The sequence below is a fragment of the Gopherus evgoodei genome, unplaced genomic scaffold (assembly GCF_007399415.2).
Source record: "Gopherus evgoodei ecotype Sinaloan lineage unplaced genomic scaffold, rGopEvg1_v1.p scaffold_43_arrow_ctg1, whole genome shotgun sequence".
Classification (NCBI taxonomy): Eukaryota; Metazoa; Chordata; order Testudines; family Testudinidae; genus Gopherus; species Gopherus evgoodei.
This window is the reverse complement of record NW_022060064.1, coordinates 88,358-113,845: the sequence shown is the minus strand read 5'-3', so window position 1 is coordinate 113,845 and position 25,488 is coordinate 88,358. Positions and strand designations below refer to the sequence as shown.

Below are 25,488 nucleotides of genomic sequence, written 5' to 3'. Positions count from 1 at the left end.
CCCCTCCTGCCGTACCAGGGCACTCTGCAGACACAAACCCGGTAGCCCTCTGACTGCCCCTAGCCGGGGAGGTGGGTCATATCACCGGGGAGAAAAGGAGGCACAGATGGAAAAGGGGCTTGGCCGAGGCCATGCGGCAAGTGGAGGTGGAGCTGCTGAGTTCCCAGCTTCACATCCCATCCTGAGCCCACTGGGTCGCTGCCACCTCAAAGGAGAGATAAAAAGCAGGGCTGGGGGGGCACCAGACATGGCAGAGAGCTCCCCAGGGACCCCGGACATTGAGACCCGGAGCAGGCCTGGCTCCTCCAGCCCCCCAGGGCAGTGCTGCCCCATACCCTCTAGTCCTGGGGACTCTGTCTCAAGCCATGGAGTTCCCCCCAGGTACTGCCCGGTGAAGAAAAAGGCCCATCGAATCGTGGAGGTAAATGCGTGGCTCCGCAGGTGGGGTCACAGAGAGGGCTTTGGAGTCTTCGACCACGGGATATTGTTCCAGGAAGAAGGATTGCTAGGAAGAGATGGGATCCACCTAACGAAGAGAAGGAAGTGCATCTTCGCAGGCAGGCTGGCTAACCTCGTGAGCAGGGCTTTAAACTAGGTTCACCTGGGATGGTGACCTAAGCCCGGAGAGAAGTGGGGAAGTGGGATACAAGGAGGAGGGTGCAACAAGGGAGGCCGCCTGATTCATCCTGAGAAAGCAGGGCAATCGGCTAGTTATCTTAGGCGCCTGTACAGGAACGCAAGAGGCCTGGGAAACAGGCAGGAAGAATTGGACGTCCCGGCACAGTCAAGGAACTCTGATGTGACTGGAATAACAGACTTGGTGGGGTAACTCACATGACTGGAGCGCTGTCACGGATGGGTATGAACTGTTCAGGAAGGACGGGCGGGGGAGAAAAGGTGCAGGAGTTGCACTGTATGATTGCTCAGAGCTCCAGTGTGAAACTGGAGAATAATCTGTTGAGAGTCTTTGGGTTCAGTTTGGAGGCGAGAGCAACAAGGGTGATGTCGTGGCGGGCGTCTGCTATAGACCGCCTGACCAGGAGGAGGAGGTGGACCAGGCTTTCTTCAGACAACCAACTGAAGTTTCCAGATCACAGGCCCTGGTTTTCACAGGGGACTTCAATCCCCCTAACATCTGCCAGGAGAGCAATGCAGCGGCGCACAGACAATCCAGGAAGTTTTTGGAAAGTGTTGGGGACAATTTCCTGGTGCGAGTGCTGGAGGAACCAACCATCGGCCGTGCTCCTCTTGACCTGCTGCTCACAAACAGGGAAGAATTGGTAGGGGAAGTAGAAGTGGGTGGCAACCTGGGCAGCAGTGACCATGAGATGGTCGAGTTCAGGATACTGACAAAAGCAATAGAATACAGACCCTGGACTTCAGAAAAGCAGACTTGGACTCCCTCAGGAAACTGATGGGCAGGATCCCCTGGGAGAATAACATGAGGGGGAAAGGAGTCCAGGAGAGCTGGCTATATTTTAAAGAAGCCCTTATTGAGGCTGCAGGAACAAACCATGCCGATGCGCAGAAGGAATAGCAAATATGGCAGGCGACCAGCTTGGCTTAACAGAGAAATGTTTGGTGAGCTTAAACACAAAAAGGAAGCTTACAAGAAGTGGAAACTTGGACACATGACTAGGGAGGAGTATAAAAACATTGCTCTCGAACATGCAGAGGTGAAATCAGGAAGGCCAAAGCACACTTGGAGTTGCAGCTAGCAAGAGATGTTAAGAGTAACAAGAAAGGTTTCTACAGGTATGTTAGCAACAAGAAGGGAAAGTGCGGGCCCCTTACCAAATGTGGGAGGCCACCTAGTGACAGAAGATGTGGGAAAAGCTGAAGTACTCAATGCTCTTTCGGCCTCGGTCTTCGAAGACAAGGTCAGCTCCCAGACTGCTGCTCTGGGCAGCACAGTATGGGGAGGAGGTGAGCAGCCCTCAGGGGTGAAAGACCAGGTTAAGGACTATTCAGAAAAGCTGGACATGCACAAATCCATGGGGCTGGATGCGCTGCATTCGAGGGTGCTGAGGGACTGGCTGATGTGATTGCAGAGCCACTGGCCATTAACTTTGAAAACTCATGGCAATTGGGGGAGGTCCCAGACTACTGGAAAAAGGCTACTGTAGTGCCCATGTTTAAAAAAGGGAAGGAGGAGAACCTGGGGAACTACAGGCCAGTCAGCCTCACCTCAGTCCCTGGAAAAATCATGGAGCAGGACCTCAAGGAATCCATTTTGAAGCACTCAGAGGAGAGGAAGATGACCAGAAACAGTCAACATTGGTTCACCAAGGGCAAGTCATGCCTGACTAACTCGATTGCCTTCTATGATGAGATAACTGGCTCTGGGGATATGGGGAAAGCAGTGGATGTGATATACTTTGACTTTAACAAAGCTTTTGATACGGTCTCCCACAGTATTCTTGCCAGCAAGTTAAAGAAGTATGGGCTGGATGAATGGACTATAAGGTGGATAGAAAGCTGGTTAGATCATCAGCCTCAATGGGTAGCGATCAACGGCTCCACGTCTAGCTGGCAGCCGGTTTCAAGCGGAGTGCCCCAAGGGTCGGTCCTGGGGCCTGTTTTGTTCAACACCTTCATTAATGATCTGGAGGATGGGATTCATTGCAGCCTCAGCAAGTTCGCAGATGACACTAAACTGGGGCAGAGATAGATACGCTGGAGGGTAGGGATAGGGTCCAGAGTGACCTAGACAAATCAGAGGATTGGGCCAGAAGAAACCTGATGAGGTTCAACAAGAACAAATGCAGAGTCCTGCCCTTAGGAAGGAAGAATCCCATTCACTGCTACAGACTAGGAACCGACTGGCTAAGTGGCAGTTCTGCAGAAAAGGACCTGGGAGTTACAGTGGACGAGAAGCTGGATATGAGTCAGCAGTGTGCCCTTGTTGCTAAGAAGGCTAACGGCATTTTGGGCTATATAAGTAGGGGCATTGCCTGCAGATCGAGGGACGTGATCATTCCCTTCTATTCGGCACTGCTGAGGTCTCATCTGGAGTACTGTGTCCAGTTTTGGGCCCCCCACCATAGAAAGGATTTGGACAAATTGGAGAGAGTCCAGCGGAGGGCAACGAAAATGATTAGGGGCCTGGGGCACATGACTTATGAGGAGAGGCCGAGGGAACTGGGGTTATTTAGTCTACAGAAGAGAAGAGTGAGGGGGGATTTAATAGCTGCCTTCAGCTATCTGAAAAGGGGGTCCAAAGAGGATGGAGCTCGGCTGCTCTCAGTGGTGGCAGATGACAGAACAAGGAGCGTTGGTCTCAAGTTGCAGTGGGGGAGGTCTAGGTTGGATATTAGGAAACACTATTTCACTAGGAGGGTGGTGAAGCAGTGGAATGGGTTCACTAGGGAGGTGGTGGAATCTCCTTCCTTAGAGGTTTTTAAGGCCCAGCTGACAAAGCCCTGGCTGAGATGATTCAGTTGGGGATGGTCCTGCTCTGAGCAGGGGCTTGGACTAGAAGATACCTCCTGAGGTCTCCTCCAACCCTCATCTTCTCAGTTCCTATGATTGTATATTGCACCCTGTCCCTGGCAATGGACACCGGGGGCAGTCCATAGGGGAAGAAAGGGGGTGAAACAGAGCCGGGTGCCTGAGGTGGCTAACGGCCCAAGCAGGATGGCAAACTGCAGGGAATTACAGGTACGTTGAAGGCAACATCTTCCCCTCTGCTCAGCACGGCTGCTGAGGCTGAAGAGCAGGGGGCAGTAATGCGGGCGCAGGCGTATAGCTAGGACTGATTCTGCCCCGGAGGGGGTGGCAGAACTAGCCCCACATACACCTACTCTCCCCAGCAGGTGGAAATCCAGCCAGCACGGGGCAGCGTGGGCCTCACACGCTTAGAGGCCAGTCCATTCTCACCTTGTCCCAGTAGAGGCGGAGCTGACTCAGCCACTCGAAGGACGTCACGTCCATCAAGCTGCTCTTGTAGAGTTTTTCTATGACGTCCCGCGCGTGGACTTCCACCGTCACCAGCGCGACGATCTTCAGGCGCATGATCTTGGTCAGGCTGCCCCGGATGGCCTCCGAGTACTTATTCAGCAGGGACACCTAGCAAGGAAACAGCCAGTGGTCAGACGTACGTGAGGGCATGTCGTAGTGAGCAGTGTGCGCATGTGTGCGAGCACGTGAGCGTGCCCGGGAGTGCCAGTGCCAGCGTGCACGGCTGCGCTGCGCTCTCCCCTTCACCTGCTTCTTCTTCATGACCCTGAGGAATTTCTTGTCCCCTCGCTCCTTGCAGCTGGCCAGGCACTTGGTGACGTCCGTTGTCCACTGGATCTGGCTGGCAGTGATCACCATCTGCAAGAGACGAGGAGTGAGGTGGAGGGAGGGGCACTGGCAAATCCTCTCTTCCCCAGCCCCCCCGAGCTCAGTTCTCGGGAGCCCCCTGCCCACAGACCTCCAAAACCCTAATCCAAGAAATGACCATTTGTCCTGTGCCCCACGTCCCTCTTTCTCCGCCTGTATCTTCCCCTCAGCCTGGGGGCTCTAAGCACTTTACCCAGGGGGGTCAGGGTCACTGGATCCCTTTTACGCGGGGGAACACTGAGGCCCACGCCCAGAAAGTGACTTTCCCAGCTCTGGCAGAATGAAATCCAGGGTATGGAGCCCCGAGTTCCAAGTCCCTAGTGCCTGCTCTAACGCCTAGAACCCACTCCCCAGAGCTGGGGAGAGAACCCAGAAGTCCTGGCTCCCAGCCCCCCTGCTCTAACCCACCAGCCCCCACCCCCCTCCCAGAGCCAGGACAAGAACCCAGGAGTCCTGACACTCAATCCTCTGCTCTGAATTCTGAACCCTCCTCCCCATGTTCAACGGCGTGGCTGAGCTGAGGCTCACCAAACTCACTCCACGTATGACCTGAGTGTACCCAAGGCTGATCCAACCCCGTCAATAGAAAGCCTCCCACTGGCTTCAGTGGAGCCGGACCAGGCTGTAAGGCCAGTCCCTGTCACCCCGAGCCACTGGCCGAGCCGTGGCCCCCTGTGCCCTGGGGGCGCAGTAGTCACCTGTCCAGCCCACTCCTTCACCCACTTGTCCCTTTTCGTCAGCATCTTCTTCAGGGCCAGGCGGCAGTTTCTCAGCAGCTCCTTCAGGGTCCAGCGCATGGCCCGCTCCACGTCACACAGCCACTCCTGGGAAGCAGGCAGACGGGGGGCTGAGGGGACGTCTAGGGGGGTTCCCCCTGCACCCTCTTCAGGACAACGCAACCCGATTCCTTCGCACCAACTTCCTCTCCCTCGCGAAGCGGGCGACACCCACCCAGGGCCTGGCACCGGGGGGCGGAGGGGATTTCACAGCGGAGGTCTGAAAGGGGAGAGGGGCTGGCGCCCGCAGCAGGAACACTGCCACAGACCCAGGAGCGGGAGTGATTTGGAATTGGATCGGACCAGAGCTGGGGAGCCAGCGGAGGTGCCCAAGGTGCATGGGGGGTCAGAGGAACCAGGATTGGGCTACCCAAAGCCCCAGCTCCCACCGCCCAGAGCTGGCCCCCTCACCTCCACGGGCCCTTCCAGCAGCACGGAGTGAGCGAACTCCACATACTCCCCGTCCAAGGAGTACATGCCCACGGCTTCTGACTTGTTGCCCATTCCCACCTGAGAAATGAGGAGAATACTCATGCTCCGCCCACCTCCAAGTGCCTCATGGATTCCCGTGCTCCGGGTGAGATGGGCATGAAGACCAGAGCCCGAGGGCGGGCCAAAGGGGGGGAAGGGGCTTGGGGGTCAGATTCAGAGGGGCTGACAGCCGGCTGTACCAGGGCAGAAACTGTCCCCTTCTGCTGTAACCACAAGGTCACCCTCCCCTTCCAGAATGTGTTTAGATGGGTTCCCACCTCTGGGGGACCAGGGGTAGCTGTTTATACAGGGGTCCCTCGCTCATTGCCCAGGTGGGTGGCGACTGCTACCAGCGCCCCCACATTGTTCAACAAGCGAAGGAGAATCTCCTCTCTGGCTGAAAAGTCCGGGGCTTTGGGGCAGCCGGATGGCACCACCCAGGCTGGGATTTAGCCAAGACCCCAGGGTTGAATGGGGAGAAGGACCAGGAACTCTGCACAAAGCAGGAGGAGGCTACGCCGGGGGCAGGCTCTGGACCTTCTGGATTTTGAGGCACTTGATGTTGTCGAAGCACTTCTTGAGGTGGGGCTGGACGGCCTCGGGGTTGCGCGACTGGCCCAGGATCTCCAGCAGATCGTCGTTGGACAGGAAGTAGAAGCGGGGGAAGATGTGGCGCTTGGTCTCCAGGTACATGTCCAGGGATTTCTGGATCTCCTCCAGGGCGCTGTTCATCTCCACCAGCTTGTCCAGGAGGCCTGGGGGGAAAGCACCACGGGCCCCCTGACTCCTGCTGGCCCCACCCCAGCCAGGTCACATGGTCCTCCCTTCACAAAGCTCCCTCCCCTGGCCTTCAGCAGCAAGGTCAAGACCTGGGTCTCCCTCTCCCCATCCCCGTTCCCCTGAACCCACTCCCTTCCATTCCTGATCCCCACTCCCCGCCCCCATGCGGCTCTGAGTCACCCTGGCAGATCCTCAGGGTGGCAGCCCTGTTGCCTCCCGGCGTCAGCCCCAGGTGCAGTGAGTTTGCTCAGCCTCAGCCCCAGGCCTCAAGGTGCTGCAATCTTTCCTCCTGCAAACAATGGCCTCACTCTCCGTTTGAACGAGAAAGGGGCCACAAGCTAGATCAAGCCTTTAAAGGGGGCTGCTTCCACCAAGCGCTCTTCAGTTTCACCGGCGATGGCCCATCCTGAGCCCCACACCCTGCTCCGGCAGCACGGGCTAAGGACCAAGCCCCACACTAGGGACCTGGGCTCGGCCCTGGGACTCAGAGGAGAATGACCCTCACCCTGCTCCCTGCACATAGGCCCCAAGCGCTGTGCTGTGGCTTTGGGGCGGCACTGACTGAGCGATCCCGACTGAACCGCCACCCTCTCTTCCCAGGGCTTAGAGCCCTAGCACTCCACTGGGGTCAGCACTGGCTAAGAGGGGAGAGTGCCCCCTACTGAACCACCACCACATAGCAGTGAATCTCCTTTGGAGGCCTCCGAGCCAGTTACTCATAGAATCAGAGAAGATCAGGGTTGGAAGGGACCTCAGGAGGTATCTAGTCCAACCCCCTGCTCAAAGCAGGACCTACCCCAACTAAATCACCCCGGCCAGGGCTTTGTCAAGGCTGACCTTAAAAACCTCTAAGGAAGGAGATTCCACCACCTCACCCTTCTAGTGAAATAGCGTTTCCTAATATCCAACCTAGACCTCCCCCACTGCAACTTGAGACCATTGCTCCTTGTTCTGTCACCTGCCACCACTGAGAACAGCCGAGCTCCATCCTCTTTGGATCCCCCTTCAGGTCGTTGAAAGCAGCTATCAAATCCCCCCTTACTCTTCTCTTCTGCAGACTAAACAATCCCAGTTCCCTCAGCCCCTCCTCATAAGTCATGTGCTCCAGCCCCCTGATCATTTCTGTTGCCCTCCGCTGGACTCTCTCCAATTTGTCCACATCCCTTCTGTAGTGGGGGGACCAAAACTGGTCACAATACTCCAGGTGTGGCCTCACCAGTGCCAAATAGAGGGGAATGATCACGTCCTTCGATCTGCTGGCAGTGCCCCTACTAATACAGCCCAAAATGCCGTTAGCCTTCCTGGCAACAAGGACACACTGCTGACTCGTTGTCACGGAGTCCCCGGGCGATGCTCTGGAACTGCTCCCCACCAAGCCAGTCAGGACTTTGGGGAGCCTCCTATCCCTTGGAGCAGACTTGTTCAGGGCAAGAAGCTCACACGGCTTCACCTCCTGGTCTCTCCTTGGAGCATTCACTATCCTCTGCCCCTCCGTGCGCTTCCCACAGCGAGCCCGCCCAGGCGGGGTCCTGGGGAAGCCACAGGGTCCTGCACCCCCACTTTGCAGTCAGATGTGACTCTCAGCCAGCCAGTAAAACAGGTTTATTCGATGACAGGATCATGATCTAAAATAGAGTTTCTAGGTACTGCGAACTGGACCCTTGGGCCTGGTCCATTCTGGGGGGCAGTGAATCAGACCCCCACATCCGCACTTTACGTCTCATCCCCAGCCAGCTCCAGACTAACAATCCCCTCCAGCCCTTCCTCTCTGCTCAGCCCCTTTCCCGGGCCAGGAGGTCACCTGACCTCTTTGTCTCCAATACCTTCAGCTGGCACCTTTGCAGAGGAGGGGCCCAGGCCATCAGCTGCTAGGAGACCGAGTGCCAGGCATTTAGGTGCACTGGCCCTTTGCTCTGTAGCAATCACACACCTTTATTCCACCACCCAGATTCCTAAGAACTGCATAGGGGACACTGAGGCACCAACACACTATGCAGAGCAAACATTAAGAACATTTCCAGTTCGTCACACTCATATCCAGCTTCTCGTCCACCGTAAGCCCCAGGTCCTTTTCTGCAGAACTGCTTCCTAGCCATTCGGTCCCCAGCCTGTGTCAGAACCTGGGCTTCTTCCATCCTAAGTGCAGGACTCTGCATTTGTTCTTGTTGAACCTCATCAGGTTTCTTTTGGCCTAATCCTCTGATTTGTCTAGGTCCCTCTGGACCCTATCCGTACCCCCCAGCGTATCTACCTCTGCCCCCAGCTTAGTGTCATCTGCTAACTTGCTGAGGGTGCAATTCATCCCATCCTCCAGATCATTAATGAAGATATTGAACAAACCCGGCCCCAGGACCGACCCTTGGGGCACTCTGCTTGAAACCGGCTGCCAACTAGACATGGAGCCGTTGATCACTACCGGTTGAGCCTGACGATCTAGCCAGCTTTCTATCCACCTTATAGTCCTACTCCTACTAAGCAGACTCCGCTGGGGAGCTAGAGACGAGCGGAGATCACTGCTCTCAGAGGCAGCCCAGTAGCAGGAAACAGGGCCTGTGTAGAGTGGGAAGAGGCAGATGGCTTGTGGCAGGGCTCCGGAGGGAGGGGGAGCAGCAGCTACCTGGGTAATGTGTCCCGCGCAGCGCGTTGTTATCCTTGTTCAGTCTGTCCATGATCGTCTTCCAGCTGGCGTTGATCTGGTCGAAGGAGGCCGACTCCTGGGGCAGCTGCTTCCGGATGTCTTCTCCCAGGAAGATGTTCTGTGGGAGTTTGGCACCAGAGAGAGAGAATGGCCTGCCCGTTATTAGTGGGGAACCTGGCCCTGCGTGTGGGCCCGTCAGTGAAGCGCAGGGACGCTGGGCAGGGGGCTCCTCACCTCCAGGTACATCCACTGCCTCTGCACGGTCAGCACCATCTCGATCACCTCCAGGATGAGTGAGAGGCAGCGCTCCCAGCGGTCCACCTCCTTCTCAAAGGGCTTGACGAAGCGCGAGGCCTTCATGGTGGAGAGGGAGACCTGGTTATCCTCCAGCGCCTGGAACACCTCGTCCGTTCCCCTGCGGGAGCCAGGAGTGAGAGATCGGTGGGAGGCTGAAAGGCCTGGGCATACAACAAGCAGAGCAGCTATGGGGCACTCCCACCAATGTGCCTTTGGGGGCACACCGCCCATGGCCCAATCTGCCCAGGGCCTCTCTGCAAAGCCTGCCCACAATGGGGCCCGTTAGGATGGGAGTTCTGTGCTATGGGCACCTGTCCTCAAATGACGTCCCAAACTCATCCCATATCAGGGCCACAAAAGACAGGAAGAACTTGTACACACTAGTGATGTGGGGCTGGATTGGAGTTAGCGCCCCAGTGGGGAAAGGCCCCGTGCCCCAGTCCCTGAACCAGCCAGTCCCCCAGCCCCAGGGCCAGATGGGAGCCAGTGCCCCCTAGTGGGGAAAGGCCCCGTGTCCCAGTCCCTAAGCCAGCCAGTCCCCCCGCCCTAGGGCCAGATGGGAGACAGCGCCCCCTAGTGGGGAAAGGCCCTGTGTCCCAGTCCCTGAGCCAGCCAGTCCCCCCGCCCTAGGGCCAGATGGGAGCCAGCACCCCCTAGAGGGGAAAGGTGCTGTGTCCCGTTCCCTGAGCCAGCCAGTCCCCCCGCCCCAGGGCCAGATGGGAGCCAGTGCCCCCTAGTGGGGAAAGGCCCCGTGCCCCAGTCCCTGAACCAGCCAGTCCCCCAGCCCCAGGGCCAGATGGGAGCCAGTGCCCCCTAGTGGGGAAAGGCCCCGTGTCCCAGTCCCTAAGCCAGCCAGTCCCCCCGCCCTAGGGCCAGATGGGAGACAGCGCCCCCTAGTGGGGAAAGGCCCTGTGTCCCAGTCCCTGAGCCAGCCAGTCCCCCCGCCCTAGGGCCAGATGGGAGCCAGCACCCCCTAGAGGGGAAAGGTGCTGTGTCCCGTTCCCTGAGCCAGCCAGTCCCCCCGCCCCAGGGCCAGATGGGAGCCAGTGCCCCCTAGTGGGGAAAGGCGCCGTGTCCCATTCCCTGAGCCTGCCAGTCCCCCAGCCCCAGGCCCAGATGGGAGCCAGCACCCCCTAGAGGGGAAAGGTGCCGTGTCCCGTTCCCTGAGCCAGCCAGTCCCCTCGCTCCAGGGCCAGATGGGAGCCAGCACCCCGTAGTGGGGAAAGGCCCCGTGTCCCGTTCCCTAAGCCAGCCAGTCCCCCCACCCCAGGGCCAGATGGAAGCCAGCACCCTGTAGTGGGGAAAGGCCCCATGTCCAACTCCCTGAGCCAGCCAGTCCCCCCGCCCCGGGGCCAGATGGGAGACAGCGCCCCCTAGTGGGGAAAGGCCCCATGTCCCACTCCCTGCCCCCATCTCTTTTACAGAGTCCCTGCTTCCCAGGAGAGTCCCCCAGCCTGGAGGTCTGGCCTGCGCTCTTTCGTCCTAGACGGCCGAGTTGACATTTGGCTGTGTTAAAACACTCACTGTTTGCCCGCAATCCAGATCCCTCTCTAGTCCCCCTAGACTAGCACCGGTTTCTCTCTCTCCCTTCACGCACAAACACATTTTCATCTCAGAGCTGAACAAGCCAGCCACACGCAAGCCCTGCAGCTCCCAGGTATTAACCCAATCACGGAGGGACACCCCATGAGGTCAGGACGCCCTCAGCAAACTCGCTTCCTGCTAGTAAGACCAGGTTAGTGAGAAAGACGGAGGGGAAATCTAAAGGCCACGGCCTGCCCTGCAACAATGTTCTGATCTTCGGGAACAAAAGGAAACTAGGCTTCGTGGCTAGTGCTGGGACTCAGGACTGCTGGGTTCTATTCCTGGCTGTGGAAGGGGAGTGGAGACTAGCAGTCAGAGCAAGGGGGCTGGGAATAGGACACTTGGGCTCCGTGAGGACCAGGGGAGCCTGGTCTGGTGGTCAGAACAGGAGCTGGGAGTCAGGACTCCAGGGTTCTAGTCTCAGCTTTGGGAAGGGAAGGAGGTGTTCAAGGGAGGGTCTATCTACCTGTACTCAGAAAGACAGAGAAACAATTAAATAAACCAGCTTTCCCCCTGACTACCATGTGGCCTCATTAACGAGCAGGAGACCACACCCAGCCATGTTCAGCTACTTGTCTACCCAGGAACCCTGCCCCCACCCCGTCTCTCTTGTTGGTGCTGCAAGGCAGGTCTTCGGAAGCCCTACCTGAGTCGGTGGTGTCCCTTGTCCTTGTACGGCACAATATCCAGCAGCACCACATCCCAGGTCTTGGCGATGGCTTGCAGGGCCTGGGAGAAAGACAGGGACGGACAGCATGAAATACACAGGGAAACCTTACCATATCTGGGTGATTTAGCTGGGGATTGGTCCTGCTTGAGCAGGGGGTTGGACTAGCTGACTTCCTGAGGTCTCTTCGAACCTGATAAGTCTATGATTCTATGACTGACTGGGGCTAAGGTCAGAAAGGAGAGACCATGTGTCTAATGTCAGAACTGAGCCTGGGAGTCAGGACGCCTGGGATCTATTCCTGGTTCGGGGAGGGGAGGGGTAATGGGTTAGAGCCGGGTGGTGGAGGGGTCAGGATTCCTGGGTTCCATTCCCAGATCTGAGATGGGAAGTTAAAAGAGGAGGAGGGGAACTGAGACTCCGAGCAGGAACATATCTAATAGTGACTGGGAGTCAGGACTCCTGGCTCCAGATGATAGATGGCAAATCAGTGCCAAATATGACAGTGGGTTTTGCCATGTGGACTCCTGTCCTGCTAAGATCTGGGAAGAGACATTCAACGTCTGCTCAAAGAAAGCCTGTGAAATGACTGAGGGAAGAGGGACAGACAGACAGACTCTACCAGCTCGATAGACAGCTCCTTGGAGGCCGACGCAGAGATATCACTGATTTTCTCCACGTGTTGATCCAGGCCGAGCTCCACAATATTCTCCAGCCTGAAATCTTCAGCATCCTGGTCAAACGTCCTGAGGACCAAGTCCTTCACCTGATCCCAATGCCTGCAGTGAAGCCACCAACAGCATTAAACCAGGGAATGGACAGGCCCTCTCTGCTGATACACCAGGATCAGTTCTAACCCCTTCAGGACAGAGACTTGGCCAGCCCCAAGAAAGGAAATCCGTACGCTCTCCAGCATGGAAATGGAGATGTTGAGGTGGTCAAATGGTTGGACACTCTGGGATAGGAAATGAAACGAGGGTAGAAGGGGCCTAATGTGGGTTGCTCCAACTGGAGAGAAGTTGAGGGAGTTGAGGCTACGCAGATGCGGGCATATTCAGCGGAGCCTGGGGAGCGCTATCAATCGGACGGCTCTTTCAATGACTGTGGATGGAAGAAAACCAAGGGGGAAAGCGAAGCCTTGGCGCATGGCCTGGATATCGGAAGACTTCAAAGGATCAGTCTGCACTGATGTGTGATCACCCACGTTGGAAGAAGGCTATAAATGTTGCCAACCCTGAAGAGGGAAGTGGCAAGGAGGAAGGAAGAAGAGTTTTATACCCTTCAACCCCAGAGATCTGTTCCCAGAGCAGGCAGGGAACAGCCCCCTGGCCCGGGCCCACGCACTCCCACAAGCACAGTGAGGCGACAGAGGGGCAAGACCCCCACTAAACGGCTCTAGGGAGGCTGCATACGTTTCTAGGTACTTCAGCAGCACACGGATAAAGGCGGTGAGAGGAAAGTCCAAGCAGAGCGACAGACCTGGCTGGGAGGGACGGGGCTATCTCTGTGGACCAAAAGAGAACGCAGTGGGCTGCACTGCCTGCAGGTGGCCAAGGGCTGTTTGGAGCACCGCTCCGAGGGCTGGGCTGAAGGCGATGCTCCAGGCTCAGTGGCCAATGGGTTATTAACCAGCGCTCATGTGTGGGCTTGTTTGAAGGGCGCTGCACGGCAGGACACTGGAAAAAAAAAGCTTTTCCTCCTTCCCAACCAATTGCGGCCTCTTTCCCACCGCCCCACATCCACACACCTCCACTGGGTGCAGGCGTGTTGGGCAGTGAATGACCGGTGGTAGGTAGGAGAGGAATTCTCCCCCGCCAGCTCGCTAACGAGCGTATGTTCGTGTGAGGCTGACGAATGAGGTCAGAGTCGAGCCCCTTTGCGTTTAACTCCCCAAGGAAGTGCAAGAACCACGTGGTTACAAACCAGCTGTGCAGGCTGAGTCCTCCAAGGGAACAGACTTCATCTCTGAGCCGCCCAGCACCCAGAGCCAAGCACACAGCTAGGACACCAGGCACAGCCATTCGCAATCTAGTTCTAATCCCACTCTGGGAGGGGAGTGGGGGCTACTGGTTGGGGGGGGGAAGGGAGCCACGACTCCTGAGTTCTATCCCCCCGGCTCTGGGAGGGGAGTGGGGGCTGGTGGGTTAGAGCAGGGGGGGGCTGGGAGCCAGGACTCCTGGGTTCTCCCCCCGGCTCTGGGAGGGGAGTGGGGGCTGGTGGGTTAGAGCAGGGGGGAAGGGAGCCAGGACTCCTGGATTCTCTCCCCGGCTCTGGGAGGGGAGTGGGGACTGGTGGGTTAGAGCAGGGGGGCTGGGAGCCAGGACTCCTGGGTTCTCTCCCCACCTTTGGGAGGGGAGTGGGTTCTGATGGTTAGAGCAGGGGGGGAAGGGAGCCAGGACTCCTGAGTTCTCTCCCCCCCGCTCTGGGAAGTGAGTGGGGGCTGGTGGGTTAGAGCAGGGGGGGAAGGGAGCCAGGACTCCTGGGTTCTCTCCCCCCGGCTCTGTGAGGAGAGTGGAGGCTGGTGGGTGAGAGCAGGGGGGGCTGGGAGCCAGGACTCTGGGGTTCTATTCCCCACCTCTGGGAGAGGAGTGGGGTCTGGTGGTTAAAGCAGCAGGTCAGGACTCCTGGGTTCTCTTTCCTATTGGAGCAGGGGAGTGTAGTCGGGGGGGGCAGTGCTCTCAGGACTCCCCAGTCCTACCACTCAGTCTCTGTGACCCTGGGCACATCCCTTCTCGTCTCTGGGCCTCAGGGGAACAGCGAATTTACCCAGGCCACAGAGGACTTGGGAAACTTCTTTCTCAAAGGCAGGCTTAGGCGCGCGAGCCCCTCAGACAACAGGAGCTACTCAGGCAGGGGACGATCCTGCCCCACCACAGACAGACCCAGGGGCACAGGATCCCGAATATTCCTCCCCGGAGGAGCAGCTTTCAGCCACTCTCCAGAGGGCCAGCAAGGCGTGTGCTGACGGTGCCCTCGGACGAGCCGTACCTACCTCTCCCGCAAGGCCGGGTTCCTGAGGTCTGAGATCAGGGGCATCGTCCTCTTAAACTGCTCCACCTTCACCTTGGAAGTCTCGATAATTTCCCAGTTCCGATCCTTTGGTTGGAAAGGAAGCAAGGCCAGGTCTGGGGGGGTTCGGCATGGATGGGGGAATACTCGTTTGGGCGGCCCCTTGGCACGCCTTTCATGTGCATCACACCCACCCCCAGAACGTCACGCACAAGAGATGACATCCCCAGTGGGCTGCTCTGGGAGAGCCTCTGCACCACGTCTAATGAGGACAGGAAGTGAGGGCGCTGCAGCTGCACCGGCCCGATTGGGCCTCCCAGCACAATCCCACAGTGCCCCTCCAATGACCTCCAGAGGGGCAGAGCACTAGGAAAAGCTCCCTTCTCTGCTGCCCCCCAGTGCCCCAGTTCCCCAGCCGGCGCCCTCCGAAGAGCCCTTCCCGTACGCCACAAGGGGACTGGCCGGCAGTGCCGGGCCAGGGGAGCCTCTCTCTTACCTTGAGCTCCCGGCTCAGCTTGTTGAGTTTCCGGAAGAGCCCGTAAGCCGTGGTCTCCATCACCTCCGTTTGCAGGGTCTTGAAGCTTCCTGTCTTCCACTCGTTCCAGTGCTCTTCCCACTCCTTGGTGAGCTCCCACACCCGCTGCAGGTAGTCCAGCTCCTGCAGGGCACCGCACAGAGCTGAGCCACAGCTGGAGAGACACCCGGGCCCACTTTCCTGCCAGTCCAGCTGGCTACACCCCACCGGGCGCCGACCCGCGGGGCTGGATGTGGATTTGCTCGCAGGCAGCAGCAACGCATGCATGATCCCTCCAACCTACCCCCGGACTGAGCCTCTCACTGCCCCCCAGGAGAGGGGAGCCCAGGCCTGGGAGGTTCCCACCTTCTCGAGCTTCTGCAGGTCTTTGGAAGCCGGCTGTTCGATTTTGAAGATGCCCAGGCTGGAGCGCAGGGTGCTCTCCTCATCCTTCATGGTGGCCAGCAGCTGCCGCATCGCCGCGATCTGCTCCAGGGCCGCCTCGCAGCTCACAGCACAGGTGAATGGACCTGCGCAACAAGGAGCTTAGCAGCCTCTGCTCACGCCGGACGGCTGGGCCATCGCCAGGGACCCTTTCCCGCGCTTGGAGAGGTCAAGGGAGGCTGAACGAGGACGCGATTACAGCATGGAAGCCAGGACTCCTGGGTTCTCTCCCCAGTGCTGGGAGGGGAGTGGGGGCTGGTGGGTCAGAGCAGGGGGGGCTGGGAGCCAGGAATCCTGGGTTCTCTCCCAGCTCTGGGAGGGGAGTGGGGGCTGGTGGCTAGAGCAGGGGGGCTGGGAGCCAGGACTCCTGGGTTCTCTCCCCAGCTCTGGGAGGGGAGTGGGGGCTGGTGGTTAGAGCAGGGGGGCTGGGAGCCAGGACTCCTGGGTTCTCTCCCCGGCTCTGGGAGGGGAGTGGGGTCAGGTGGTTACAGCTGGGAGGCTGGGAGCCAGGACTCCTGGGTTCCAGCCCTGGCTCTGGGAGGGGAGTGGGGTCAGCTGGTTAGAGCTGGGGGGCTGGGAGTCAGGACTCCTGGATTTTATTCCCAAGCCTACAGGGCACGGTGAAAGCTCAGCAGTGCTCAGTTTCCTGAAGGGCTGCTCGGTGAGGGAGGGTGAGGAGGTACAGGACAGTGATTTACCAGAGGACTAGAAAAATTAAAGGATTTACTAGTAGGGAGGGACACGAGATTCAAACTCACTAACTGCGAATAGCTCAATCTACTGAACCAGTTTCTTCAAACCTGGCTTGTTCTTTAGGTCGCACTGAGATCCAGACAACAAGCCAAATATGGTGTTTCTAGCAGGAGTCATTTTTGAGTTCACTGAGGCCTCTGTTCTGTGCGTGGCACCACCACTCACCTTTGGTGCCAAAATCCTGCAGCAGGACCTGGGCCTTTCTCTTCAAGTAGTCCGCAGAATGGATCAGGCCCGTCTTGAACTTCTCCTTGTGTTTCTTTAGCATGACATCGCTCTCCAGAATGCACTGCTGGAAGGACAGCCACTCTGAGTTGAGCGCTCCCAGCGTCTGCAGCACCTGGGACAAGGGCGAGGGAGAAAGATGAAAGACGTGTTCTCCCACCAAGATTACCGCGGCTCCGAGGAGAACGCTGGGCACGGCGGGTTCCAGAAACGTGGCTGGGATAAATAGGAACCTCCTCCATCCCCACGGCACGAGGATCTCGTCCATTTCCCTGGGGCTGGGCAGGACTTGGGTCATTCATCGAAATCTCTGCCAGTTACAGTAAAAGCTTTTTTATCCAGCGTATTATTCCGGTTAATTAAGTGAGAGGGAGTTTGGTTGTGGGGCGTGGGCTCTGGGAGGGAGTTTGGGTGCAGGAGGGAGCTCAGGGTAGGGGCACAGGAGGGGGTGCAGGTCACAGGCTCTGGGAAGGAGTTTGGGTGCGGGAGGGAGCTCAGGGTAGGGGTTCAGGAAGGGGTGCAGGTCACAGGCTCTGGGAGGGAGTTTGGGTGCAGGAGGGAGCTCAGGGTAGGGGCACAGGAGGGGGTGCAGGTCACAAGCTCTGGGAGGGAGTTTGGGTGCGGGAAGGAGCTCAGGGTAGGAGAACAGGGGGAGTTCAGGTCACAGGCTCTGGGAAGGAGTTTGGGTGCGGGAGGGGGCTTGGGACAGGAGTTTGGGTGCAGGAGGGGGCTCAGGGTAGGGGCACGGGGGGGTGCAGGTCACAGGCTCTGGGAGGGAGTTTGGGTGCGGGAGGGGGCTTGGGACAGGAGTTTGGGTGTGGGAGGAGTTTCAGGGTGACAAATCCAGGGGGCGCTCTCCTCGGGCAGCTCCCCGCAAGCAGTGACTTGTCCCAGCTGCTCCTAGGCGGCGGCGGCCCACCAGGTGGCTGGGGGCACTGTCTCCACCTACAGCTCCTATTGGCTGCAGTTGCCAGCCAATGGGAGCTGCGGAGCTAGCGCTCAGGGCAGGACGGGGGCAGTGCAGAGCCACCTAAATCCCTTTGGGGTCTGGGCCAGCGTGGCAGGGGCCACTCAGGGTCTGCGTCCATACTCACCCCCTCGTCCACGGCCACTTCGTATTTCTCCAGGATGGCAAACTGCTCGTGGATGGGCGGGATCTGCCCCTCTAGCTTCGGCAGCTCGTGCTGCAGGGTGTCCAGGAGCTGCAGGCTTTGGCCCAGTTCCTCCAGCGTCTGCGGAGGCCGGCTGACTCTGTGAGCCAGAGCGGGGAAGAGCCGGAGTGAGCCAGGCCTGGATCAAATCTCTTGTGCCCGCGCAGTCCTGTGGACTTGCCCTGGGGAAGCCGGGCGTGCCGCGCTCCCCACAGCTGCTCTGCTGGGGGAAAGGCGTTTGACGCCCCGTGGCAGGACTGACGCTGCGAGCCGCTGAAGCCATGGCCTAACCCTACAGAAGGCTGGCCCTCTCCATGGGCGCCAGCAAGGGCTCCGGTCCGAGCTAAGGCGGGGGCCCTATTTCATAGCAAGGGGCCCGCTGAGCACTCCACCCGTAAGCTGCCGAACCTCAGAACCACAGAAGGGGCGAGAGCAGGCCCGGAGAGGGGATGTCTCGGGGATTTTGCTATTTTCCATTCCTCCCAAGTGCTTGAAGAGTAAAATCCCTGTGGATAAGAAGTTCCTGTGCTGAGCCTGGGTCCCTCACTTTCCTGCCAGGTTTCTCTCTGGCCTGGTCTACACTACGCTGTTAAACCGATTTTAACAGCGTTAAATCGATTTAACGCTGCACCCATCCACACTACACTGCTCTTTATATCGATTTAAAGGGCTCTTTAAATCGATTTCTGTACTCCTACAAAACGAGAGGAGTAACGCTAAAATCGATATTACTATATCGGATTAGGGTTAGTGTGGACGCAAATCGACGTTATTGGCCTCATTATTTTACAGTAGCTACCCATAGTGCACCGCTCCAGAAATCGACGCTAGCCTCGGACCATGGACGCACACCACCGAATTAATGTGCCTAGTGTGGACGGGCACAATCGACTTTATATCTGTTTTATAAAATCGGTTTAAGCTAATTCGAATTTATCCTGTAGTGTAGACGTAGCCTCTGAAGGGGTTAAGCTAGAAGCCCAGAGGGCCGCCGAGAGGGGGCTCTGCAGGACTGGAGGGCTTGCCTGGACAAGGGCATGCCATATCCCAGGGAGGAGCGTCAGGCAGGGCCCCCGAATCCCAGAGCTAGAAAGAGTGACTAGACTCTACCCAGACCCAGCTGGCAAGGAATCCCGTGGGACCCAGAGATGGTGACGGTACAGTGGGTAACTGGGCCAGTTTGTAACAAGACAACTCGCATTGGTGGGGAGAAGGGAAGGCCAGAGAGGAGCCTGCCCAGGGAGAAGGGCCTGGGCTGTCTCTGCCCCAACCAGCAGCGGTGTGGGGTGCAGGTAATGGGGCAGGAAGGGGCCTCACTTCTCGGCGTTCTCCTGGAGGTAGGCGTACAGCTCCCGCAGCCGGGTACTGGCCATCTCGTTCAGCAGGTTGGTGAGCTTGTTCTGCCACTCGTTGCAGTGCTGGACCACGGAGAACTTGAGGTGGGAGCAGTCGAGCAACACAAACTGGATGTTCAGCACCGTCTCCTCCTTCTGCACGTTGTTGGCCACCTCCATGTACCTGCCGTGCACATACACAGACCCCCCTTCGCCAGCTGCTCAGTGCAGAGCGGGAGGGCCGAGCTCTCCGGCGCACAGCTCCACGTGGCAAGGGAGGGGAAGCCCGGGGGGACTCTCTGCATGGAGGTGACTCGGTGGGATTAGTTCCTTCGCTGGAGACACTGGAACTCACACAGAGAGCATCAGATCCTTCTCACCTGAGCTACAGGGGCCTTGTGGAAAACCAGCACGGCACTAGGGGGCGCTGTGCTGGAGGGAGCAGGTTGAATGGGCCCCTAGGGGGCGCTGTTCCCTGAGAGGCAGTGCTGAGGCCAGTGCCCCAGCACGGCACTAGGGGGCGCTGTGCTGGAGGGAGCAGGCTGAATGGGCCCCTAGGGGGCGCTGTTCCCTGAGAGGCAGTGCTGAGGCCAGTGCCCCAGCACGGCACTAGGGGGCGCTGTGCTGGAGGGAGCAGGTTGAACGGGCCCCTAGGGGGTGCTGTTCACTCACAGTCAGTGCTGAGGCCAGTGCCCCAGCATGGCACTAGGGGGCGCTGTGCTGGAGGACGCAGGTTGAACGGGCCCCTAGGGGGCGCTGTTCCCTCAGAGGCAGCGCTGAGGCCAGTGCCCCAGCATGGCACTAGGGGGCGCTGTGCTGGAGGAAGCAGGTTGAACGGGCCCCTAGGGATGCTGTTCCCTCACAGTCAGTGCTGAGGCCAGTGCCCCAGTATGGCACTAGGGGGCGCTGTGCTGGAGGACGCAGGTTGAACAGGCCCCTAGGGAGTGCTGTTCCCTCACAGTCAGTGCTGAGGCCAGTGCCCCAGTATGGCACTAGGGGGCGCTGTGCTGGAGGACACAGGTTGAACGGGCCCCTAGGGGGCGCTGTTCCCTCACAGTCAGTGCCCCAGCATGGCACTAGGGGGCGCTGTGCCACAGGCAGCAGTGTAGTTAACCCAGTAGCTGAGTTCGTTTTCAGTCAGAACGCCCCCCTACCCCAAATGCCTGCCCATGATACAGAGGCCGTGCACCCTCACGCTCATTAAAGACCACCTGGGCTTACAGAGAAATCAATAGCATTGGTAGCTCCATGAGCAGGATGGGGCCAGGGCACGGGGGGGAGGGGGGCAGAGTGAGGTTTACGGCCGCCACGTGGGGGTTTCACCAGCACAGCTCCACGCCCAGCTGCAAGGTGTCCCAGTCTCCTGAAATGCCAAGGGGCCTCCTGTTTACAACCAAAATCCTCCCGCCTCCTGAATGAATGTCGTCTCCCGCGTGAAACGGCATCCATCGACGCCAAATTCCAAAATTCAGCTACCTTAGCCAGGACCGCCTGCGTCAGCCACACGTGTGCACCAGCCTCGGCCACGGAGCGGGCACCCGACGGTGGCCTGGCCAAACCCAAGCGGAGCTGTGGCCCTGTCCGGGTCACAAGCCCTTTCATTCAAATTTGGCCTGGCCACCATCACAGATCTCCTCGAAATGCCTCTGAAAAACGTTGGTCAATATGCCTAGATGGCAGCACTTCCTGCTTCCAAGCCCTCATGTCAGTCTGGTGTCCTAGCAACCTGACGATTCCCGGGGAAGGCGACAACCCAGAATGCATCTGACCAACTGTGCAATGCCATCCCAACCCGGCCGGACTCCTGCAGGGATCAGTTGATGCCCTGATCCGAAGTGACCACTTAGGGAGACCAGATGTCCCGATTTTATAGGGACCGTACCCCCCAACCCCTGTCCTAGTTTTTCACACTTGCTGTCTGGTCACCCTATGACCACTATAGTTACCAACTAGATTAGATTTTAGCCTCGATGTGCGATGAGCGGATTATAACCTCAGCCAGCATCCGGATATGGGAGAGAGAACATTTGCCTGGAGAAAGCCCAAATGCAACCAAGAGCGGCCCCCTGGGACTCAGTGTGGGATTCTGAAGTTGCCTCGGGCAAAAGGAGCATTTCATAAAGGAGCAGGGAGTGTTTCATGGTCATGCAACAGAAGCAGCTGCTGTTCGGAAGGAGAAATTCGCTCCCTCCAAACGATTTGTTAATTGAAACGTGTTTTGATGTCTTTGCTCCTGACTCAGCCAAGCGAGGCCAGCAGGTGGAGGACAGTTCCAGCCCTGAGGGATCTTATTAAATCTTCCCGACTATTCCATTAATTAATTCCCTGTCTCCAGGTCACTGGAAACACGAGGCCGAACTTTATTAAACAAGGAAACCAAAAACGGCCCCAGAAGAGACAGACTAGGGGCAGAGGCAGAGAGGGGCATCCGGCTCTGGAGAACAGGCAGAGATGGATGGGGAGGCAGCGTCCCTCCCACCTCTCTCTAGTTACGGATCCAAATTTACCTCCAGCCTGAAAACTGTGCGTGTCAAACGCTGAGTCAGCACAGCACCCGAGCCGGGAAAATGCTGCTTGTGCTGACGAAACGAATCCTGCATCCCTCCTTTGAGCAGCTGGTTTTCAAGTGTGCTTCGTTCTGGGGCTTTGTTCCACCTTCTGGCTCACAACTGGGCCACGGTGAGGCGGGAGGCTCGGCTCACGCTGTGGAATCGCTCTTCCTGGTGCTGCTATGAACGGCCCTCAAAAGACTTTCAGGGCTTTAATGGGGAGTTTTTCTCCGCGCCGTTGAAACGCATTTGAGGAAGTGGAGGGTAGAAAGCCCATAAGTGGCCTTGTAAACTAAAGTATTCCACAGGCAAAACTGCAATGAATTTAGGGAGTGGTTGCACTGTAATAACAACCGACTCCAGGGCCCGGCTCCAGCACGGCTCCCTCCTGACCTGCTTACAGCACAATTCCATTGCTTGTCGTTTGTTACCTTCCTTTGGAGACTGAGGAAAGCCAACCAGAACTGCGGAAGGGCCTGATCTCACCCTCATACCATTAGCGCTTTTCCTTTAGCCCCATTTTCCAGATGGGGAAACCGAGGCAGAGAGGTGCCCGGCCTTGCCTAAGGGCCCCCAGAAGGCTACTATCCGGGTCTGGTGAGTGCCAAGCCGGTGCTCTATGCGCCAGAGAAGAAAGGCTTCTAAGCCAGCCACTTGTCGCTAACAGAGCCCTCAACGCGCCGCCTGCAGGGAAGCTATAAAAAGGAGCTGATTGTCTGTGTTTCTCTGACTCTTAACCAAAAAAAAAAAAAATTGCTTGCGACATTTGCATGTAAACAGAATTTTGCTTTCTTCAGAATTCAGCTGCTCCTGCTGCTTCCTCTCCACGCCACGCGGAAAGCGAGCCACCTCCAGGGGGGCCCGGCCCCGCTGCACCGGCACACACCGTGGTGGGCCGCAGCACTTCCCAACAGGAAGCACAGGCAACACCGCGGCGGTTGAAACAGCAGGAGTGATTTAGTGAGGCAGACTAGAGCCGCTGGAGCTGGGATCCGGCCAGCACACTGAGGTTCATACGCACACTCCTGGGAACGGGACCAGGAAATCTGTAATGGCCACGAGCCATCAGAGCTTTAGCTTTAGAGCTGAGCTGAGATCGCACCTCCCGCACCACGTGGCCCTAGCACTGGGGCGGGGGGATTGGGGGCAGTGCAGATTTGTAGGGGGAAGGGCCACACTGCTCCCTGCAACACTGCACCCCTGGCACCTCCTGGGGATCGGCACTGTCTGTGGGGAGAGCGCCCCCTACTGATCCACCCACACTGCTCCCCAGTCCCTCCCAGGGATCGGCACTGTCTGTGGGGAGAGCGCCCCCTACTGACCCACCCACACTGCTCCCCAGCCCCTCCCAGGGATCGGCGGGGTCTGTGGGGAGAGCGCCCCCTACCGACCCACCCACACTGCTCCACAGCCCCTCCCAGGGATCGGCGGGGTCTGTGGGGAGAGCGCCCCCTACTGACCCACCCACACTGCTCCACAGCCCCTCCCAGGGATCGGTGGGGTCTGTGGGGAGAGCGCCCCCTACTGACCCACCCACACTGCTCCACAGCCCCTCCCAGGGATCGGCGGGGTCTGTGGGGAGAGCGCCCCCTACTGACCCACCCACACTGCTCCACAGCCCCTCCCAGGGATCAGCGCTGTCTGTTGGGAGAGCGCCCCCTACTGACCCACCCACACTGCTCTCCGGCCCCTCCCAGGGATCAGCGCTGTCTGTTGGGAGAGCGCCCCCTACTGACCCACCCACACTGCTCTCCGGCCCCTCCCAGGGATCGGCGGGGTCTGTGGGGAGAGCGCCCCCTACTGACCCACCCACACTGCTCTCCGGCCCCTCCCAGGGATCGGCACTGTCTGTTGGGAGAGCGCCCCCTACTGACCCACCCACACTGCTCCACAGCCCCTCCCAGGGATCGGCGGGGTCTGTGGGGAGAGCGCCCCCTACTGACCCACCCACACTGCTCTCCGGCCCCTCCCAGGGATCGGCACTGTCTGTTGGGAGAGCGCCCCCTACTGACCCACCCACACTGCTCCACAGCCCCTCCCAGGGATCGGCGGGGTCTGTGGGGAGAGCGCCCCCTACTGACCCACCCACACTGCTCTCCGGCCCCTCCCAGGGATCGGCACTGTCTGTTGGGAGAGCGCCCCCTACTGACCCACCCACACTGCTCCCCAGCCCCTCCCAGGGATCGGCGGGGTCTGTGGGGAGAGCGCCCCCTACTGACCCACCCACACTGCTCCCCAGCACCTCCCAGGGATCGGCACTGTCTGTTGGGAGAGCGCCCCCTACCGACCCACCCACACTGCTCCCCGGCCCCTCCCAGGGATCGGTGGGGTCTGTGGGGAGAGCGCCCCCTACTGACCCACCCACACTGCTCTCCGGCCCCTCCCAGGGATCGGCACTGTCTGTTGGGAGAGCGCCCCCTACCGACCCACCCACACTGCTCCCCGGCCCCTCCCAGGGATCGGTGGGGTCTGTGGGGAGAGCGCCCCCTACTGACCCACCCACACTGCTCCACAGCCCCTCCCAGGGATCGGTGGGGTCTGTGGGGAGAGCGCCCCCTACTGACCCACCCACACTACTCCCCGGCCCCTCCCAGGGATCGGCACTGTCTGTGGGGAGAGCGCCCCCTACTGACCCACCCACACTGCTCCACAGCCCCTCCCAGGGATCGGCGGGGTCTGTGGGGAGAGCGCCCCCTACTGACCCACCCACACTGCTCCCCAGCCCCTCCCAGGGATCGGCGGGGTCTGTGGGGAGAGCGCCCCCTACTGACCCACCCACACTGCTCCCCGGCCCCTCCCAGGGATCGGCACTGTCTGTGGGGAGAGCGCCCCCTACTGACCCACCCACACTGCTCCCCAGCCCCTCCCAGGGATTGGCACTGTCTGTTGGGAGAGCGCCCCCTACTGACCCACCCACACTGCTCCACAGCCCTTCCCGGGGATCGGCGGGGTCTGTGGGGAGAGCGCCCCCTACTGACCCACCCACACTGCTCCCCAGCCCCTCCCAGGGATCGGCACTGTCTGTTGGGAGAGCGCCCCCTACTGACCCACCCACACTGCTCCCCAGCCCCTCCCAGGGATCGGCGGGGTCTGTGGGGAGAGCGCCCCCTACTGACCCACCCACACTGCTCCCCGGCCCCTCCCAGGGATCGGCACTGTCTGTTGGGAGAGCGCCCCCTACCGACCCACCCACACTGCTCCCCGGCCCCTCCCAGGGATCGGCACTGTCTGTGGGGAGAGCGCCCCCTACTGACCCACCCACACTGCTCCCCAGCCCCTCCCAGGGATCGGCGGGGTCTGTGGGGAGAGCGCCCCCTACTGACCCACCCACACTGCTCCCCAGCCCCTCCCAGGGATCGGCACTGTCTGTTGGGAGAGCGCCCCCTACTGACCCACCCACACTGCTCCCCAGCCCCTCCCAGGGATCGGCGGGGTCTGTGGGGAGAGCGCCCCCTACTGACCCACCCACACTGCTCCCCGGCCCCTCCCAGGGATCGGCACTGTCTGTTGGGAGAGCACCCCCTACCGACCCACCCACACTGCTCCCCGGCCCCTCCCAGGGATCGGCACTGTCTGTGGGGAGAGCGCCCCCTACTGACCCACCCACACTGCTCCCCAGCCCCTCCCAGGGATCGGCGGGGTCTGTGGGGAGAGCGCCCCCTACTGACCCACCCACACTGCTCCCCAGCCCCTCCCAGGGATCGGCACTGTCTGTGGGGAGAGCGCCCCCTACTGACCCACCCACACTGCTCCCCAGCCCCTCCCAGGGATCGGCGGGGTCTGTGGGGAGAGCGCCCCCTACTGACCCACCCACACTGCTCCCCGGCCCCTCCCAGGGTTCGGCACTGTCTGTTGGGAGAGCGCCCCCTACCGACCCACTCACACTGCTCCCCAGCCCCTCCCGGGGATCGGTGGGGTCTGTGGGGAGAGCGCCCCCTACTGACCCACCCACACTGCTCCCCGGCCCCTC

The 25,488-nt window shown here is 59.4% G+C and overlaps 1 protein-coding gene across 2 annotated transcripts in view; it reads right to left on the bottom strand.

Moving 5' to 3' along the window:
• Positions 1-25,488, bottom strand: part of DNAH2 (dynein axonemal heavy chain 2) — a 136,762-nt gene that overhangs the window by 66,330 nt on the left and 44,944 nt on the right. For both annotated transcript variants that reach the window (XM_030546262.1, XM_030546263.1), the window contains exons 21-35: positions 18,953-19,153; positions 17,579-17,735; positions 16,425-16,599; positions 15,429-15,592; positions 15,045-15,206; positions 14,532-14,635; positions 12,162-12,318; positions 11,519-11,601; positions 9,226-9,406; positions 8,971-9,109; positions 6,111-6,328; positions 5,514-5,612; positions 5,025-5,150; positions 4,207-4,317; positions 3,880-4,068 (exon numbers count right to left, since the gene is read on the bottom strand). In XM_030546262.1, coding sequence (XP_030402122.1) covers positions 3,880-4,068; positions 4,207-4,317; positions 5,025-5,150; positions 5,514-5,612; positions 6,111-6,328; positions 8,971-9,109; positions 9,226-9,406; positions 11,519-11,601; positions 12,162-12,318; positions 14,532-14,635; positions 15,045-15,206; positions 15,429-15,592; positions 16,425-16,599; positions 17,579-17,735; positions 18,953-19,153 — 2,266 coding nt within the window. The remainder of the gene's footprint in view (positions 1-3,879; positions 4,069-4,206; positions 4,318-5,024; positions 5,151-5,513; positions 5,613-6,110; positions 6,329-8,970; positions 9,110-9,225; positions 9,407-11,518; positions 11,602-12,161; positions 12,319-14,531; positions 14,636-15,044; positions 15,207-15,428; positions 15,593-16,424; positions 16,600-17,578; positions 17,736-18,952; positions 19,154-25,488) is intronic.